Source organism: Camarhynchus parvulus, chromosome 2 (assembly GCF_901933205.1).
Source record: "Camarhynchus parvulus chromosome 2, STF_HiC, whole genome shotgun sequence".
Classification (NCBI taxonomy): Eukaryota; Metazoa; Chordata; class Aves; order Passeriformes; family Thraupidae; genus Camarhynchus; species Camarhynchus parvulus.
The window spans coordinates 18,745,596-18,764,858 of NC_044572.1; the positions used below are offsets into that span (position 1 = coordinate 18,745,596).

Below are 19,263 nucleotides of genomic sequence, written 5' to 3' on the forward strand. Positions count from 1 at the left end.
CAGGCATTTCCACCTACCCAGGTACAAAAGCTTCCAAAATACAATACAAATTAGTACTGTGACACTGATTAAGGCAGCAACACTGCACAGCTCCTGCTATTTTTCTCCAAAAAAATGCCCACAGGGCAGTTTCAACTTAACTATTGCTGTTCTAGCAACCTTCAGCTGTTTTCCCCTCAAAACCAAACAAACTTCAGTCAAGTCCTTTCACTGATAAAACCTTACAGAATGGACTATTAAGAGATTCAACCAGTATTATCATTCAACCATATCTAAATGATCAGACTAGGAAAACAGAAGTTTATATGATGATATGAGCTCTACTCATGGTTTCGGGGGTTGGGTGGGGGCAGGTTTTAAACTCCAAACACCAGGTTTTAGTTCTGTATAGTTTTAGCATTTTTCCCTAAATTTTGTTTTATTCCAGTAAGTGTATGTACTGCTCACATTTTATACAGAATCTTCTATACTTAGCTCTCAGTCCATGTAATTCACTGCAAGGCTGCTTAAAACTGTGCAATAGCAGCTATATATTGATTTATGATGGCATGGTAGCTATAATCAGCAAGGGGAATACACATTTATTTGACTGAAACTTGTACAAATAGCTTTAAGAATTTTCTGAAAGTACCTAAGTATCTTGAAGGGAGTTGCTAAAGTTTGTTGAGTTAACTATCACACCACGAAACAGAAGACATCAAAGGAATTAAATGTTTGCTAAGTGGGTTGATATAACAGATCAAAAGACTTAGCAGGATTTAAACAATATCTAAGAACTTGAGTTTTCTCACAAGTAGTGGTTTCACCCTAAATGCTACCCCCTGTTTGCATTTTAAAATAATAGTAAAGGTGTCTTACAAGTTGGAACTACACAATTTCCAATGCCATCCTGCATATGCAACTCTTGAAAGAAAAAGACACAATTAAATTTTTCAAGTAAGTTGAAGGCACATAAAAAGCCTCTGAAAATAAGTTTTTAAAACAGCAATGTAAACCGACAGAATAATGATTTGTGAAGCTTTCTTATATATGTGACGACTTCATCTGACAAGAAGTAGAGAAGGTGGAGGAGTGCTACATTATTTAAAGGTGAAACAAGAGCTTCATGTTTCACTCACAGTCGAAACAAGCTGTAGCAAGCATTTATTAAAAATGCGCAATCATCCTGTCAATACATATTAAGGTCACAGGACTGACACATGTTCTAAAATGCAGAACTTTTAAGGCTGTATTATTCTTTATTTCAACTCTTTCTATTTAAACACTCAACACAATACATGATCAAAATGTGTGAACTAATAAAAACCCAAGACTACTAAGTATTTCTTTTGAAAAGGCAGCAAATTTTCCTGAAAATCTTTTAGCAGAAGGATTTAAGCCCATCTATGGACATACAACACACTGCTTTCCTTTATGGTATGTTCAATAAATCAGTAAAGTCATAAGCAGCAGAGCAGCACAGAAGGACAATGCACAGTAATTCAGAGAATGCCCATGTGCAGTAAGAAATGATTGATATTTGACTGATGTTTAAAAACACTTCCTCTACAGCAACAGAGAAAGTACAAGCATATTCTTCTAATTAAAGAACAAGATTTGCATGTTAATGACATTTAACTCACATATATATGTGTCCTCCAAAATATTTAGAATAGTTTTATTTGTCTGCATGACTCCAGGACAGTATTTAACGGCGTGACTATAAGGTTTCCAGAGCATTCATATCTGAACATTTACTCCTATCTGAAATTTCCAGGCAAAGCAGTCCCTTCAATCAAAAGTTACATGTTCTTTCAGCAGAAAAAAACAAAGGGGAGAAAAATGAGACAATACTTAGCTGTACACAATCAGATTGAGTCTCAAAACTTTGAGACTCTTTGAACATGCCTTTTCCCCCATTCCTTTCAAGTTTTATGCTATGAAATATTTTCTGATAACAGGCCTCATTTCTGTCTCAGCTCCACACCAGTAAGGTTTTAATACTCAGCGTGTGATGAGAGATGAAACCAAGTGTGAACAACTTTTGGGTCCCATGAGTAGGCTGACTGTTGAAGCTGTCAGGTTCAATTGCATCATTCCACATTATTCAATGCCCCAAACTGCTCCCTAATTGTTAGAGGCTTAACATATTCAAAACCATTGTTTAGGCTAATGCTGAAATGCCTACAGTTGAGTTTCCACAAAGCAAGGGGAGGGATTTAATTGTAGTTAAACCATTACTGAACTCTCTTCCTTTCCTGATAGGGCAACAAGGATGGCCAGAACAACCAATTCCAAGACAGCTTCTTAATCAGTTTATATCCAATCATCAGCCCTTTCCCCCTCTGCTTTAAAAACTGTCATTGCTATATTGTAGCTTTGTGTTATATCATATAGTGCTTTACAATTAGTGACACATTACCTAATTACCTATTTCCGCCAGTATTTTTTTTTGTCAAAAATAATTTAGCAGGTTAATTTTACTTCTTGTTTAACATAAAAACATATCATTGTTCCTGTGGTTGGGGTCACACCATTTACCAGTCATACCAGGTTATTCATCACAGCATGATGCTGTGATATGAAATGCAGAACTACCCCCTGCTCCTACTAATACAAAGTCAAGAAATAAAAAGCATTAGAGATACCACTAACTACTTATGGCCCACTGCTACTGAAATAATATAGGAAATTTCGATGCAAATGAAATTTAAAGCTACATTTTCTGCAAGCTGTTCTGCTACTCTTCTGAGATGTTACAAGCACTTTCCATGCATGCCTAGTTTCATGAAATATGGAAGGAAATTCAAGCACAGGACCAAGTGTAACCATCAGTTTACTTCATCTAGAAGACATCTTAAGCTGATGCATTTTGGTCTATGGCAAGCAACATTTATCTGAACAATTAATTATATGAAGCCTGCATTGAAATTAAATGACATTAAATATGAACACATACTAATTCTAGATACATAACTATAATAAAACATTTATAATGTGCATATATAAAAATTATTTTACTTTTTTGAGAGGTGAAAAGAGCTGCCCATCAAGTGACAGCAGCAGAAGCAACCTTGCCTTGTGTTTCCTACCTTAACTTGGGCAAGTGAAGAAATACTATTTTTACCCCTAGAATTTTTAAGGCTTTTGCGTGGGTATAGAAGGTAATGGGAAGAATATGCTATTGCTTCCTTTTACTCTTTCAGTACTTCTGGTACAACCTCTAACTGCATTTAGGAGAGGTGAGGGACCCACCAATGCCCCTCATCACTCCCTCCTGTGAATTGCCAGCTGCCCCTTGGGATGGCAAAGCACCCCCAAACAAGGGTGGTCACAGCATGGCAGCACAGAGGGGTCCTGCCACATGGACACTTTCTCATGCATCCCTTCCTGCCACACAACCCTTGAAGACTTTCACCACAAATACAGAATTTGCTTAGAAATCTCAGAATGCTTATCATCGCCTTGTTTCCAATGGAAAATCAAAAATCTAAATTCCTGTTTGTTTTCCTATATGCCAAGAAACACAGGTGGAAGACAACACAAAAAATCCTTAATAAAATACAGTTCCCACATTTCTTCTGAAAATTATCATGTGACTTTTTGAAACAACTAGCACAACACAAAACAATGTTAATCTGTAGTATGATAATTACTATTCATATGTTTTAATTAAACTGATACTTTGATTTACATATACTTAATACATGTTTTGGCTGTCTTAAGTTGAACACAACTAAATTTAAAAAACAATATTGACCACTTGACTAAAACAACCTACAGCACTACTGATGACTGTAATCAGAGCGGATTTTTACAGCAAACCTCACCTCACCTGCTTTCACAATCATCAATGCAAATCAAACCCAAACATCCACTGTAGTTTTTTTACAGATTCTTTCTATGAAAGCAACACTGAGATTGAAAAGACAGCCCTCACATACTGCCACCATTACCATCCAAGCACTCCGAAGCCCTTAAAGTTTGGGGATTTTTAAAAACATAATCAAGGTCCAATTGCACAAAAAATGTTTTTGCCACCTGGCTGAAATAAAAGAATTAACTGGAGAGTATAATTAGGAGGTTGGAAATGTTGAAATAAAATCAGGAAAAGGGTTTATGATGTCTTAGAAGATCAACTTTTTATTCAAAAAGAAGATTAATTACAAGTGTACAGATTGTCATAATTTAAATCTGTCAGGAAAACTGTATTTGTGACATCATTCTGTGCATACCATACTCACATTACTAGTAGTTTTTCTGTCTGCAGCAAAAATAAATCCTTCGAACTTCTAGCTGTAATGAAGACTCTAGCTTATGAACAAGCTAATAATCAAATACTGTCTTTGAGAATCAATTGTTTTGATTAAACATACAAATAAATCCTTCAATTAAAAGAAACCATCTAATCTTCAAACACCAGCAGTCAAGTATTTTCCAAGAAAGGCATGAATGAATGCAACTGGGAAACACAGTGGGATTTGAAAGGCAAAATGAAAAATTAATGGCACACCTACAGAAACTAATTTATACCTCTGCCCAGTGTACAACAAGGGCACATAAAGTCATTAAAAACCACATGGATAGAAGGCCTATCTTCCAGTAATGTGAAAACACTATAACCTCAACTACCACTTTCCTCCTCTCTTTCATGTTGACTAACTAGATATTATATAAATTTTTAAGCAATTAAGATCTATTTATTTATATACCAGACATAAAAAGACACTTACAAAAACTTTCTAGAATGCTACCTCATTAAGAGGTCTTTTTTTGTTTTGTTAGGATTTTTTTGTTGGGGGTTTTGTTTTGTTTCAGGTTTTAGTTTGTTTTTTAAAGGAGGCTTTGTAGAGATAAGATCCTGGGATTCCTCCACAAGCCTAACTGAAAACAGAGCCATCATTTCAACACAAAGCCCTTTCACCTTAAGTTGGTTGCTCTATCGTTTCCATCTACCTCTGTCTTCACAGCACTTAAACTGTATGTGCTCTACATGGACATGGAAGCAGTATCTTGGCCAAGAATCTGTTTTACCTAGGAACTCTAATCTATGTATGAGGAATCTCAACTTCACTCTCATGTTGACTAGTAGAGAAATTACTTCCTTAGGAAACAAACTTAGTATATCCATAGAGGAATCTATTTTCTTCATACCAGTATTCCAAAGAAAGGAAGACACTTGCAATAGGCAAATAATTCTGAGATCTGAGAGAAAAGTAACTTTCAATATAATCTATAATTTCAAAAAGAGTAATAATAAAGAATCAACTACTTATCCACAAGCATGGACATTTTAACTATCTAAATATCAACAGTCTTTGCTACTTAAGTGATGAAACAAACACTTTCAGTAGCAGAATTGCTGCTGTGTAAAAATGCTTGCAAGATTCTCAACATTTACACAAGGCCTATAAGGCCACTGCCTCAGCAACCAACTCTGCAGCTTGCAACAAACACACACCATGCATAATTGAAAATTTTCTCAAGTAAGACCTAAACATTGTTTCATCTAAATAGTTTTATTATTTCCATTGCATACAAACTAGAAAATTTCACACTTTTTACATTCACCACCATTATTATTGTCTCAGGCAGCTAAATTGAAGTAGCGCTACACTCAGTTCAACGAAGAGGTCAATGTGCCTCAGTTGCCTGGAGACTGATGGTTGCTACAGCAGCACCAGATAAGCCAAGCTAAATAAGCTTCAGCTTGAAGGCAGAAAACATTTATTGCTAGAGCGAAACATTGATGCAGTTGTCTCAGCATGCGGCACTGTGCAAAACCCTGCACTGCCTTTCAGACTTCCTCCACACTGCACAAGTCCACATGAAGCTTTCTGAAGCAAGAGGAAAACAAGATTTTCATCGGGCTAAATACTAGATTACTTGCAACTATGATTCCTTTGTTCTTCTAGTTGAGTCACATGTTAGAAGGAATTTTCCCTCTGGCTGTAAATTCTTCCTCCTTGCTACTCTCCTCCTCCCCCACCCCAAAAATCCTCAGACTGCATGACAAGAAAATTAGTTTTTTACCCATTTTGCCCAAAAGTAGATAAAAATTAAAACAGCTTTTAAGTGGGAAACAGGACAATTTTAATGGGGAAACTTTTACCAGTACAGTTCTTCCCCATTTTCATTTTGCAAGACTGAAATTTAAGTGGCTGTGACACAAATATGATTGAGTAGGTTTGGAAGGAAAGCCTCTGTTTTGCACTGACATCCTACACCACAATATCAAACCTCTCTGTCTACAACATACTGAGGGATGCATTTAGCACACTTTCTAAATCTAGAAGCACTGGAGATTTCCTGTGGCAATGAGTCCCAAAGATGAGCAACATACTCTATTAAAAATTATTTCTTTTTTTTTCTGGATGTGCTGAGATTTCCTTTTGTATCTTTTTGTTAAGTTATAAGGAAAACCAAATAATTTCAGAATCCAAACAGCCTGTGATCCATGTTGATATTTTACCTTTGACCTAGTGGGTAGGAGCCTCTTTGAAGAGACTTTTAGCATCAAGAAGTGCTTTGATAGGAACATAAAATATGTTAATTGGTTTTCATGTATCCAGCATTTCTATTGATTAGAGAATTCTAGTACCACAGTAAGGATCTAATTTCCTTTTTCTGGAAGCATGCTGCTTAAACCATGCAACATCATTATCTCCAGATGTTGTATTAGTCTCTTTTTAATTATCACTCATATTAAAGGTAATACAAACAACAACAACAAAAAAAAAACCTAAAACACCAAAAAAACCACCAAACCTCCAACAAACAACACCCCCTCCCCAAATCAACAACATACACTGTATGACAATGTATAAACTGAACTTAAGAAATGAACTAACTTACTTGTTTTGGAGAAATTTCAGAATGTATTAACGTATTGTCATAATTGCTGTCTATGCTTTACCTTAATGACTAATTACTAAGAGGTGAGAGGTTTCCCAACAAGGCACCCACCAAATATGCAGTAGAAATCTTTAACTATCTGCACTCTGGACTTCCTAAGAGCTCTTATGGCATTCAGTATCTCAATGATTTCTATGTTAAGGAACAGACTTCAAAAAATGTCCTGAAAAATATGTAAAGAGAGTAAAATTCTTCTTAAGTTCTGAAAATCACCTGATTACATGTCTAATGGAGTTTAATGTAATTACACTAAGTTACTTTGCACTGAAAAAAAAAAGGATTATTGCTTAAATTAGTTTGTTGATGTCGTATCAAAGACTCCAATTTTAAGATGTTCTGACCCTGACTACAGGAGTATTACACCAACTCTTAGCTTACATATGGTTGATATGTGCATCTTTGGGAGCAGAGCAGGAAACTCAAGCAGCCAACCATCTCATGCAGGTCACATCTGTCACACATTGAAGTCCCAGAACTGACGGCAGTTTGGGTTTTTTCCCCCCACTTATTTATTCTACTCCCCAAAGAAAATTTGATTAAACACTGATAGACCAGCCATTTTCTAGAGTATCCACAGGCAGGATGGCCCAGAACCATCCCTTAAAACACTGCAGATGTGCACAGCTCTAGCAAACTCCAGATGCTTAACCTGAAACTTTCTTCTTTCCTTCCTCACCTTTACTTTGTGCTGTATATTAAATTTTTAAAGAACCAAAAATCCAAACCAGCAGGAAACAAGGTGTGTTTCTCTGAACAAGAATGGGAAATAAAAGTGGACAAAGGAGTATATTCCTTGGCCATACTGAATTTAAGAATGCAGCATCCATAATTTGAGCTTACAACTGTAAACTTGGAAGCAACATCAATCAGGTAGGTGCATTTTACCATCCCATGAAAATGCCCAAACCCCTCTCCTGCAGACTTGCAAAACCCCTCTCAACTTGAATTTTCAGCAAAGGAACATCTGCTTGTTTAAGATGTACTATTAAGTTCCTTCATAATTCCACTCCTGTTGTGGAAGGTACAAGTAAGATTGCTCCCAAAACTGTTCCTAACTTCTTTGCTGAAAGGAACAAAAACTAAGAATAGAGCTCCTATTTCCTGTCTTTTCATTTATTTTCCCACGAGTGCTAGAATATAAAATAAAAAGGACAAGAAAGTTCCCTTGATAGCATGCAAAATGATGAGCAGACTTAAACTATGACAAGGAAAAAACCACTAAAAAGAGAAGCCAAAAATAGTATAGACTAGTAATTTGGAGAATGAGCAGGGGAATACAGAGATCCAAAATGAGGGACAAGATTAATTCAGAAAATGAGAAAATAAAGACCACAGGGCAGATGCATCTGAAACATCACATGTCCTACATTCAAAAAAGATCTCAAGATTCCTTAGCTTTCACATTCCTCTGTTGTTAACAAGTAACTCTAAATCTACCTAAAAAAGTAAGTCTTATCTCCCCCTAGAAGCTGGATCAGACAAAGAGGATAACCACCTCCATTCCTTCATTTATATGAATGCTAAAGAAAATCCTGGGGGCTTTTGTACTGCTCCTAATGGAAGTAAACCAAAGGAACTCTGGAAGGGACAATGGATGTGATAAAAATGTTCTATGGGAACATATTTTTTCCCAAGACCTTCTCTTTAGAATTTCTTAACATCTTTTTAAAAAAAGAGACATGCAAAAAATTCCTTCAAAAATTGACAAATTTATGATGTCCCCACAATCGTAATTACAAATGCCCAACAGAGATGGAAAAAACAGCTGAAATCTTACAGAATGCACCTTAGTAGCACATCTTTGAGGCTATCCCAAGTTTTAGCACTATTCCAAGAGCCGATCTGTTAACATAACTGAATAAGTGAGCAGACAAGATTTGGTCATACTTGCTCTCTTAACTAATAGTTTAAGTAAAACCTAATTTTTTAGTATTATCTTTTACCTGCTACAGAGGTACAAGCTTACCTTAGCTTATAACCTCGGATGATGGTTTTCTTTTAATCAGAACACTACACAAGAAACATACCAGCACATTCTTATCTGAAGACTTCCACGGTCAAGAGCTGGGCAAACACTGAGAATACATCCACAAGAGCCCAGCAAGCAGACAGCATTCTGATGGAACTTTGCAGAACTAAGTAGGTAAACCCTAACCCTTGACATTTAATCAGTCATTTACGCTAAATGGGAAGGGGATGAGGGGTAGGGGAAGATTTAAAAAAAAAAATAAAAATAAAAATAAATTTAAAAAAAGGTTTCTTCAAGTGAAGAACAACTGCATGGTAAACTAGGATCTCCTGACTGAATCTCTCCAAGGTAGTACAAACCTAGACTCACTGAAGTAGTGGAGGACTTTGTTAATTCAAATACAGGAGCTCACTTTTACAGCTGTCAACCAAAACTCACTATTTCAATCTCCCTGTGTATCTCAAACCCAAGACTCTTTAAATGGTAGTACCTGTGAATAAGATCTTGACAAGTAAATCTGTGACCACTTGAAAACAAGTTTGGTAGTGAGGCAAGTTACACAACTCCTTTGCTTCTTTGGGGATGAAAAAGAAAAAAGCCCCCAAGGCAACTCACAAGAAACAAAGGCGAAGGAAGGACAGGAATTTTAAGCAGTTAACCTATGGAGGGCTCTCTAGCTCAGCTAAACAGTAAGAGAAGGTCCATCTTCTAGGGTATACTTCTCTTTTTTTGTGACAACACGAGGGAAAAAACCACTATGGTCTTTCTCTTCCTAACTCATAAAGTTCAGGTTTTGTCCAATTGCTTTTTCAATCTGTTTTTCTTTTGACAGAGGTTAACAAACAGAAGTGGCAGTGCACAACTCTTGCTTATTTAACTTCTCCATGTCAGTTGATTTTACAGACCTTTGTCATATCCCATCTCAGTGTCTCTTTTTGAGGCCACGAGTCCCTCACTATTTACTCACTCGTTATAAAGCTGCTCTTTGCCATTGTTCACTGCCATGGCTCTTCTTGTACCTCTTTTGGCATGTACCATATCTGCTTTGAATAGAAACTGTCCTCTCCCTTTAACATTGATTTTATTTGCCCTCTTACCACCTTGTCAACACAGGCTGGTGAGGTCTTTCAGCAATTTGTGACAGCTGATCTTCATAATGGCCCACTGCATAACCCAGCATAATCAGCAAACTTGGTGTGTGTTCCTCCTCCTCCTCCTTTCCCCAGACCATTTCTGAATATGTTGAGCTGTACAAAAGGCCAAGTCTTCCTGAGACTCTGATGGCAAACCTCTCCTCTGTGAAAACTGACCATTGACTTTTTTGGGGTTTTTTTTAAACTTTTAACCTGCTACTAAACTACGACACAACCCTTCCCCCAAACTCCAAACTGTTCAAATTAAATGTTGTCAGTGAGTTAAGAGTGTGAAACAATCTTTGGAAATGAAAAATAAAAATGAGAACTTCCTAAAGTACCAAATTTTTAATTAATTTGTTTAAAGTAGTTTCTATCAATTTGTGCAAAAGAGATACCACTCAATTTTGGGTGAAACCACCCTATTTCTTTAGAAAACCAGTCCAGAAGAATTCTGTAAAAACATGAACTGCCACCTATAAGGACAAATTGCTATTTGATATTGCAATGTAATCTGTGTTGGTCTTCACACAGCATTTTTGCTATCCATGCACTATAAACACCTGCTTGTGCACACATACACACATTAAGCTTGATTTTTTCATGTTTACATCCACTATCTTAGACCACTGTAGATAAATTACAAGTTCATTGCTTATAAGTACACAAAAAATATATATTTGATACATTCATTCTAAGAGAGATCCCCATCACGAAATGAAAAATGCAAGAAACAAGGAGTATAAAATCACCATATATATTGTAGTATTCCTTCGTACTTCAACAGTAATCATGGTGATTTTCTGCAACTATAACTTTGTATTCTCTTAGCTTGATAAATGTAATCTTGTTCAACTTAAATTCACACAAAAAACTATCATAAAGGTGTTTTTTCTGGTTCATTACTTCAACTATGCCACCCTTCTGCACATCTCCCATGCCTCCCTTATTCCTTCACCGTCAAACATGAACTATTGATCTTCATTTCCATGACTTTTCAAATACAAAATTATAATGTATATGTCAACATTCATTTGTTACCAAGATGTCAGCCTTGGCCATCTCTTTGCCAGGGTTAGCCTAGCTGTCCATTTGTTAAATCTTCCAAACAAAGCACTCTTTAACTGATACCATCATTTTTGCATAAAAAACTGAAAACTTTACATATTTTACGTATCAAAATCCTTTCTTATGTTCTGATTAAACACTGGTTAGAACACTGATGAACTGCAACCAGCATTTATGCTGCTAGTCATAATATAGTTATTATTAATAAGCTCTTCCTCAGACTACATTTAAAAAAATCTATGTGCTCTACAAATTAAGACTATGTAATACTACAGGGAACTTGCAGCCACTACAACATTTCATAACACATATAATGTTTATTAACCTATTTTCCAAATATATTACTGTTTCTTTTAACATTGAAATTAAGCAGGTCAGTAACATGGTTTTCTATCTTAAACTCTTGTGATGGTTTACCTGAGTTGCAGCAACAACAGTAGTTATAGAAGGCGCAGTTGAAGGTGATAGAGCTCCCACTTGCTGCAAGTGGCCTGAAGCCTGCTGAGGTAAATGAGAACTGGAAACGGGAGTGCTAGATCCTGAGCCAGATACTGCATTTGGAAATGATACTGCTACATCATTGCTGCTAAAAATACCTGAAAAAAATTACAAAAACAATTACATGCATCTCTCTCTCTCCCCCTCCCTCTGTTTACTAGTAACCATGTAAATATGCAGTAGAAAATTAATCAAGACAAACAAGATCACTTAATACGTAATGCAGAAATCTCCTGTGTAGAAATTCTAACCATGCTGATTAATAAAAGTGCTCTCATCATTTAACATTCTACAGTTCAGGGAACACAGATTGATTCACTTTTAAGTTTTTTGTAAAACATATGTGATAAATCAAATATTTATGTGCGTTACAAACTGCTCAAATATTAACAGTGGCAGAATTTTTTGCTAAAATGCCTGTCTTCAACTGAGTCTGCTATCAGAGTTTGTTCTTTCAATGTATTACTGTTAACTAAAGAATGAAGTATTGGGCTATATAACTGAACACACAGCGTACAAATGGAAAAAATACTTTTTAACTATAAAGTAAATGTTACTAAACAACATACATTTGTTCAAAACTGTAATTTTGGCAACTAAGGATTGCTTGTGCTTTTTCAGAAAAATATTGACAGCAAGTCTGAGGACAAGGTACTCAGATTTGCCAATAGAACTGGTGGTATTTCATTTATTCACGAACTGTAATTCCATCCATGATCTATACGAATGCTTGACTAACATTTCTGCTAGAACAGCCAACAAATAAACGACTAAACACATTAACATTAGTCAGAGTTGTAAGTTAGCAATTTAAATAGGAAGAGTTCACACCCCTCTGTGAAGCCATTACTTCTGTTCATCTACATGCAGGGTAAAGTTCATTATAGAGGTTGGGAAAAAAAACCCTACTGACCAGAAGCCCAGGACAAGAAGTAGTACCTGTCTATGAAACCGTTAGGCTCCACGTGCATTAGATAAGTGAGCTGTCAGCTGGCCAAGGAATATCAAGCATGGTAGCACTGAACTGCAGTTAGAGGAAGAGTGCCACAGGGAGTAAACAGAAGTAGAATGAACATGGTTAGATCAAAAAAAGCAACAGAACTGAAATGCCAGTTAGAAGGCAAAGGGTGGAGCTAGTTTGTCACTCATACAAATAATGATTTGAAGAAGGCAGTGACAATAAGAAGATACGCAATGTTAAAACACCACTCGCCACCCAGATATCCCTCTGAGCACAGGCAGTCAAGGGAGACTAACATCATCCAAACCCACACATAATATCCGATGCATCTTAAATTCCCTGACTCTATTAACTGTCAAGAAAAATGGAAGAGAAAATCAGCCAGACCCACTGGAGAAAGAAGATAGGAAAAAGCACCTGAAGATACATCGCGACAACACTTCTTTCCTGCCTAACCAAGGTTAGTGACTTATCCTCTCCCCAGTCTCTTCATCATAGAGAAATTCCGTACCTGCCCTGCTTTCCTACTGACCTTCACATCTTTTTTTTTCCATTTAGCACACCTCCCCTCTCCTTGGCTTTTTTTGGTCACCATCCCCAAAGTCTACAGTTACAGCCTTATTAGCAGTTAAGATCCTTCAAGTGTTCCCTTTGCTACGATCCTTTTCCAGTTCTAGCTGGATCATCTAACTACACAGCACATTTTATGGATCCTGCTCCAATTCATCCCTACACACCACCAAAATGACCATGATTAACAAACAGCCTTGCTACTGAGTCTACTCTTATATGTGACATGACTACAACCACAAAAACTGAAATATAACCCAGGTCCTCAAAAGATTTTTCAATTTGCTTTTAATCAGTAATTTCAAACTAATAAAAAGGATTGAATTTAACCCTTTGTTTCTTGAATGCGGTAAAACAATTAAATATACAAACCTTCTTGAAAATATGAGATTCTCATGAATTATCAGGCTTTAGGAACCATAAAATTTAAGGATAAAAATAATGAAATATCACAGCACCTAATGAAATATCACACACCATAAGAGCTCATCACCACAAACACTATCACTCTCATAAAACATCAACAGCAATGAGAGGAGAAAGCAAAATTTTTGGTGAGAGACAACTACTAAAAATTAAGGATATTTTGCTAGAAAGGGAAAACAACTCCAAAATTTTAAAGCTATTATAAATTTTTTTAATTCTTAATTTTTAAAAATCTTACATATTTAATAACTGCAGTGCTTCTGCTGCTTCTATTTTAATAATAATAAGGTTTATTCTTCCTCTTAAAAATAAAATTCAGGAATACAAGCAGATAGTTATGAAATCACAGGCAAAAGAATATTTCAAAAGAAAGAAAAGCAGCAAACTAGTTTGCCAGTGGAATGAGGTAAGCTAATATTTGTTGCCAGTTGTTGTAGTAATATTAAAAACACTATTTGTTGCTGTTGCAACATACAAGACAAATACGACCTATCAGCACACTCTTTTTGGGATAAGTATTTCCATTTAGCAATCCCTTACTTAACACATAAAATACATGCACCTTCTGAAACTAGTCATGCAACCAAGATACTACTCCATGCAGCATTCAAATAAGACCTGTATGATGAACATTGAAATAAATTATTGATTTTCACACCGTTTCAAAAATACCTGTATAAAAACTATGTGTGTATCATATTAGAAAGCCAAGACAATACACATTTGAAATGTCTCTAACATATTAAGTTGTCCTTTGGGGTTTGGGGAGAGATAAATCACTTTCTGGATCAGGAAGGAATGATAACGAAAACCTGAGCAAATCTCTGTGAATTACATTCATGTTTAAAACAAACAAACCACCTTGAAGTCCTTCCCATATTACTGAAAAGCCAAAGAGCTGCAACTTGTGATGAATGGCATTGTGTAATTTGCCAGCAGCATAAACAGCATGGTCAAATACAATCTTCAGCATTAACCAGAACACAGTTCTTCAGCTCCAGGTGGAAATGGACATCTCACAGTGTTCAGGTAAGCCTGACTGTGTCACATCACTAACACAGCTGCAGAACATGGACTGCAGGTTCTAACAGATAAAATGCACATGGTAGCCTACACTGCTGGCTCGAAAGGCTTAACAGAAAGGCAACTGCGAAAAAAAAAAGTATCTCTGGCCAACAAATAACTGCCTGCTTAGTACAGAAAGGTAGTACTACAGAGGAGGGAACACATCAGATAATGCAGACTGAAAAATATGCATTTTTTTATGCACCATCAATAAAAAACTCAGTATCAAGAGGATACAAAAGCACTTCAAGAATAGTCAGAAATAAAATAGCCTCAAATCAAAACTAGCAATATATACCAGGTAACACACAGAACAATTTTAGTGGTTTTATTCAAAATCTCAAAAGTAGTTCCATGAGCAGAGGAGTTAACAAAACTGATTAAATCCTGGATTTCCACAGTGTTGCATCTCTCAGATTACATCAATACACTAAGTTTTCCCACCACAATTTCTGTATCTAGCTGTGAATTCCTCACTTCTTATTTTCTAGTACTACAGGCCCCTCCATTACCCAGCTCTATTACATTCCCTTCTTATGCTGGTGACTGCCTAGTTCAGCAAGAGAGAAAAAGCAGGCAGTATTTGGTTACTTTTGTCCCATACACCATCCATTCCTATTACAGGATACGTTTTAGACTTTTTTTCTGTAAACTGGACAACAGACTTAAAGCTTACTGGGAACTGAAACCAAGAGAAACAACATCTAGACTGCTTCCTTAGGAAGCTCATAAAATGGTCTCCCTAAAGCTGTATTTTCTTTTGTAGGTCAGAAATTTGAAACTATTACAACAATTCTGAAAAGCAGAAGTTATCTGAGATATCTGTCATAGGTGGCTCATCTTAGCTTTTTGTCAAAACTTCAGGAATAAGAAGAATATGGCCAAAGAGGCTATTTTTCAAATGTAAACTTGCAGGCCCACAGAAGTTGCAAAGAACTACAAAACCTTCATACTTGGGGGAGGACAGGTGGGCATAGGGTTGGGATAACAGTCTCAAGGGAACTCATAGTTGAAATTGCAGAAATAAAAGGAAATTTTGAGTTATAAGAACAAGAACTTCATTACACAAACTGAAGCTACAAATACCTTCACTTTGTGTGGTAATCCCAGAAAGTCTCTCCTAAACCCATGGCAACTTCCTATACAGTGCAAAATGAAGAAGTGTCTTTGCATGAAGCAGTCCATTCATTAGTAACTAAGCACGTACAAAAAACTGATTAAGTTCCATTACACAAGAAAGAACATGTTCTGTTCCAATACAATGTTGACAGTGGAAGAAGTACCCCACTATGTTATTTTGTAATATGATCATAAACTGAAGTGAATCTAATGGAAAACAGAAGCAAATAAAAATGGGTGATTTTTTACAGTTGTCAAAGGAGAAGAAAGTTGCACTTCAACTGCCAAGGCAGCAACAATATTCACTTAAATTTATGAGATAATGAGCTTGGACCCTAGGCCAATCTGTTTCCTTCATGAAGAAATCTGAAATCTAAGTACCAAATAATCACACTACTTTCCCGCTGGTGATGAGGGAAGTGGCAGAGTTCACTTTCAGATAGGTTGCTATAAGACTCTGCAGTAACAGTTCTAGAGGTGCACGGAAATGAAAGTTACTGATCTGCAGCTGGATAACAAGCTACACTTCCCTCCCTTTCAGTGACGGGGCATCCTTTTTTGATGGAGGCACAGCAGCCTGTCCCAGATCAACAGCCAATGCCTTCCTTTTACAAAGGGCATTCTGAGTACTCTCCAGAACTAAGGCAGAAGTTAAAAAACCCCACAGACTCAAAACACCCAAAGAATGCACACTGCTGAGGGTGGAAGGGAGGAGGGAAGATACAAAGTACAAGTGTACGTGTTTTCAAAAACTGGTTTTCTAACTGTTTTGAAACAGTTGCTCCAGTTTCATATCTATTGACAGAAGGCAGACTGCCACAATTATTCCCTTTGAGAATACTCTGTAGAGTGGGTTTATAGTCAAAGACCAAAATACTTGACAAGAACCTTGACACAACTGAGGAACACAATCCAGCACAGCAATACAATATACATACATATACATATACATAGATATATAGTGAATCAATGATCATATAACCTACATATACAGCAAAGACCTGAAGTTTGTTATCAAACTCTGTAACAATTAACCCCAAATCCTTGGCAGCTCAGCCAGCAAAAGATATTCAGGTAATCTCTTCTGTTTACTCCCATCCCTATGGTCAAACCCCTGATTGTACAATTATCTATAATCAATCAGAAATGTGTTCAACAATGGGGGGGGGCTAAGGATCAGAATCAATCCATGTGCTACTGAAATGCTCTGCTGTGTTCAGCTAGTCCCACCTGCTAGAGTGAACAATGATATTTTACACTTGATTCCATGTCCATTGATGGCCACTCTTGTCAGCAGTCATGTTCCCACCTGGAATTAATCCAAACTGATACAGGTCTTACACTGCAGCCCTCCACTGCAGAAGGGCTCAAACCCACATTTTTCACAGCCCACCCAAGATAAACGTTCTCTCTGAGAGAAAAGGTCTGAATGTGACACAAGAAGACAGATGACATGCTAGACTAGGAAGACAGGGAGAACTGTACTGTTTTTCTAGCTCACTATATCCATCTCTAACAGTGAACAGCCACACAAGGAAAAGTACAAAAAAAGGCAAGCATGTAGTAATACTTCCCTCAAATGCTCTCCCAGCCTCTAGAAATCTATAATGTATTAATTTTGAGTGTGAGGAACAGTCTTTGTAATTACTAGCCTTAAATATGCTTCCAGCCTTGACCCAATGAATATCTTCCAATCCCTTCTGAACAGCTGAAGCTTTTCATAACGTGTCTCATGGCAAAGTTACACCTTAGTTAAACTGTGCAGTATTTTTTGGGGTGGAAGATGGCCGACACAGGGACAAAATACCTTTCATTTGTTTCCTCCAGATGTTCTGATTTGTCACAATAATCTTTTAAATGCTTTATAACTACCTGCTTACATTTCACAATTAACTCAGCTTTATGAAATAGGACATGCAAAGAATTTCATGCTTGTTCCACCATAAGTCAAAAAGATTTCAAGTACTCTTCTAGAATAGAATACTAAGATAAAGAGCTCCGTGATCGTATCTCAGACACATATGCTCATAATCACAAAAAAGACCTGTACTTCAAATGTGCCACAGCACAAAAAGATATTTGTAAAAGAAAAAATTAAACAGATAGGTAAGAACAATTGATAAAGACCTTAACTTTTTAAGGTTTAAAAGTTTTAAATGTTCACTTTTATAACAGTGAGCCAATACAAGCCTAAGTTACTTAAATACAGCAAACTAAAAGCAAAGCAGTTTTAGGCTCACTTAATGAGTATTCCTGAATAGGAGCATGACTTGTGATGTACATTTCTTAATGATTTCAGAAAAATTTACTGTGTTAGCTTAAGATCTCTGAAAACAGATCTCTCAAACCATTCTGACAGCAATCCACCTCAGTGCTGGAAGGTGAGTCACTGGAAGCACTAGATTCCTCTTCACTGTGAACATAAACCAGTCTTTTATGGGAGTTTCTCCCTTATGGATTCCAGTAATCTGAAGCTGGTGCCTTTGAAGGGAGGGGGCAGGAGGGAAGATGGGACAGCTTTTTCCCAGCTTTCTGAAGACCTACAAATAGCTGCCATTAGCAACAGTTACAGCTTTCAAGTGGTATTCCAGAACCTCATGGTCAGTTACACTTATGACTGCAATATCCGACGACCAAACAGTAATTACTCAGTACTCTGAAATGTGCATAACAGAACTACTTCAGGCATTTTAATTCACCCTTCTCTTGTTCTTTGTTTTTATCAATTTAGATGGTTTAGCTGAGCACTAATAATTCCATGCTTCAATACAGGCAGATGCCTTTTTATCAACACTGAAAAACTCTGCCCAAGTTGGGCTACATTCAAAAATTTCAATTCACACTCAATACAGATTCTGCTTAGTTTAGGTTATCTTGTAAAAAAAATCATACCATAAATACTGAATTTTGCCTGCATTGATAAAAGGCCAAGGCTACAGAACTGAAGTTTCTTTGGAAACGTGTTGTCTTCTAAAAATAATCACAGCACTGAGACTGTCACAATGGATGTCTGTTCTGTATTATGACTATCCTCACTGCAACTCAAAAATCAGCATAAGACAGAACAATCAATAACAAAGACCTAAAAACATCAACAGGAGTATGAAATAAGACAGAAGACAGAACAAGCAAGAACTGAAGTTACCACAGAAAAGCAACAAGCAAACATTACAATTTACAGCTATTTCTAATGTAAAATAATCATGTCATTGCTTCTCCTAGTCTTTTTTTAATGTATGCACTAAAACTGCCAAAAGATATGTACGCTCTATATATGTGTGCATATGTATATGTGTATATATATATATATATATGCATGTATAGATACGTGCATCCCTCTTGCTCCTTTTCAGTGGTAGACTCATAGAGGAAGAGATGAGACTGCAAGGTCAAGTCAAAAAAGTTTGACTGTAAGATCCAGAGTGACTTGGGAGGACAAAGCACATTGTTATCACACAGTGAATAGCAGTGACAACTTTACATCTCTCAGCTGCAAATTTTGTGGTTTTTAGAAAAAGGTTTGAAAAAAGCAAAGATATAAGAAGTTGACTATACAACTG

The 19,263-nt window shown here is 36.5% G+C and overlaps 1 protein-coding gene across 10 annotated transcripts in view; it reads right to left on the bottom strand.

Moving 5' to 3' along the window:
• Window positions 1-19,263, bottom strand: part of MLLT10 (MLLT10 histone lysine methyltransferase DOT1L cofactor) — a 135,950-nt gene that overhangs the window by 21,857 nt on the left and 94,830 nt on the right. For all 10 annotated transcript variants that reach the window (XM_030966989.1, XM_030966965.1, XM_030966971.1 and 7 more), the window contains one exon: window positions 11,482-11,660. In XM_030966989.1, coding sequence (XP_030822849.1) covers window positions 11,482-11,660 — 179 coding nt within the window. The remainder of the gene's footprint in view (window positions 1-11,481; window positions 11,661-19,263) is intronic.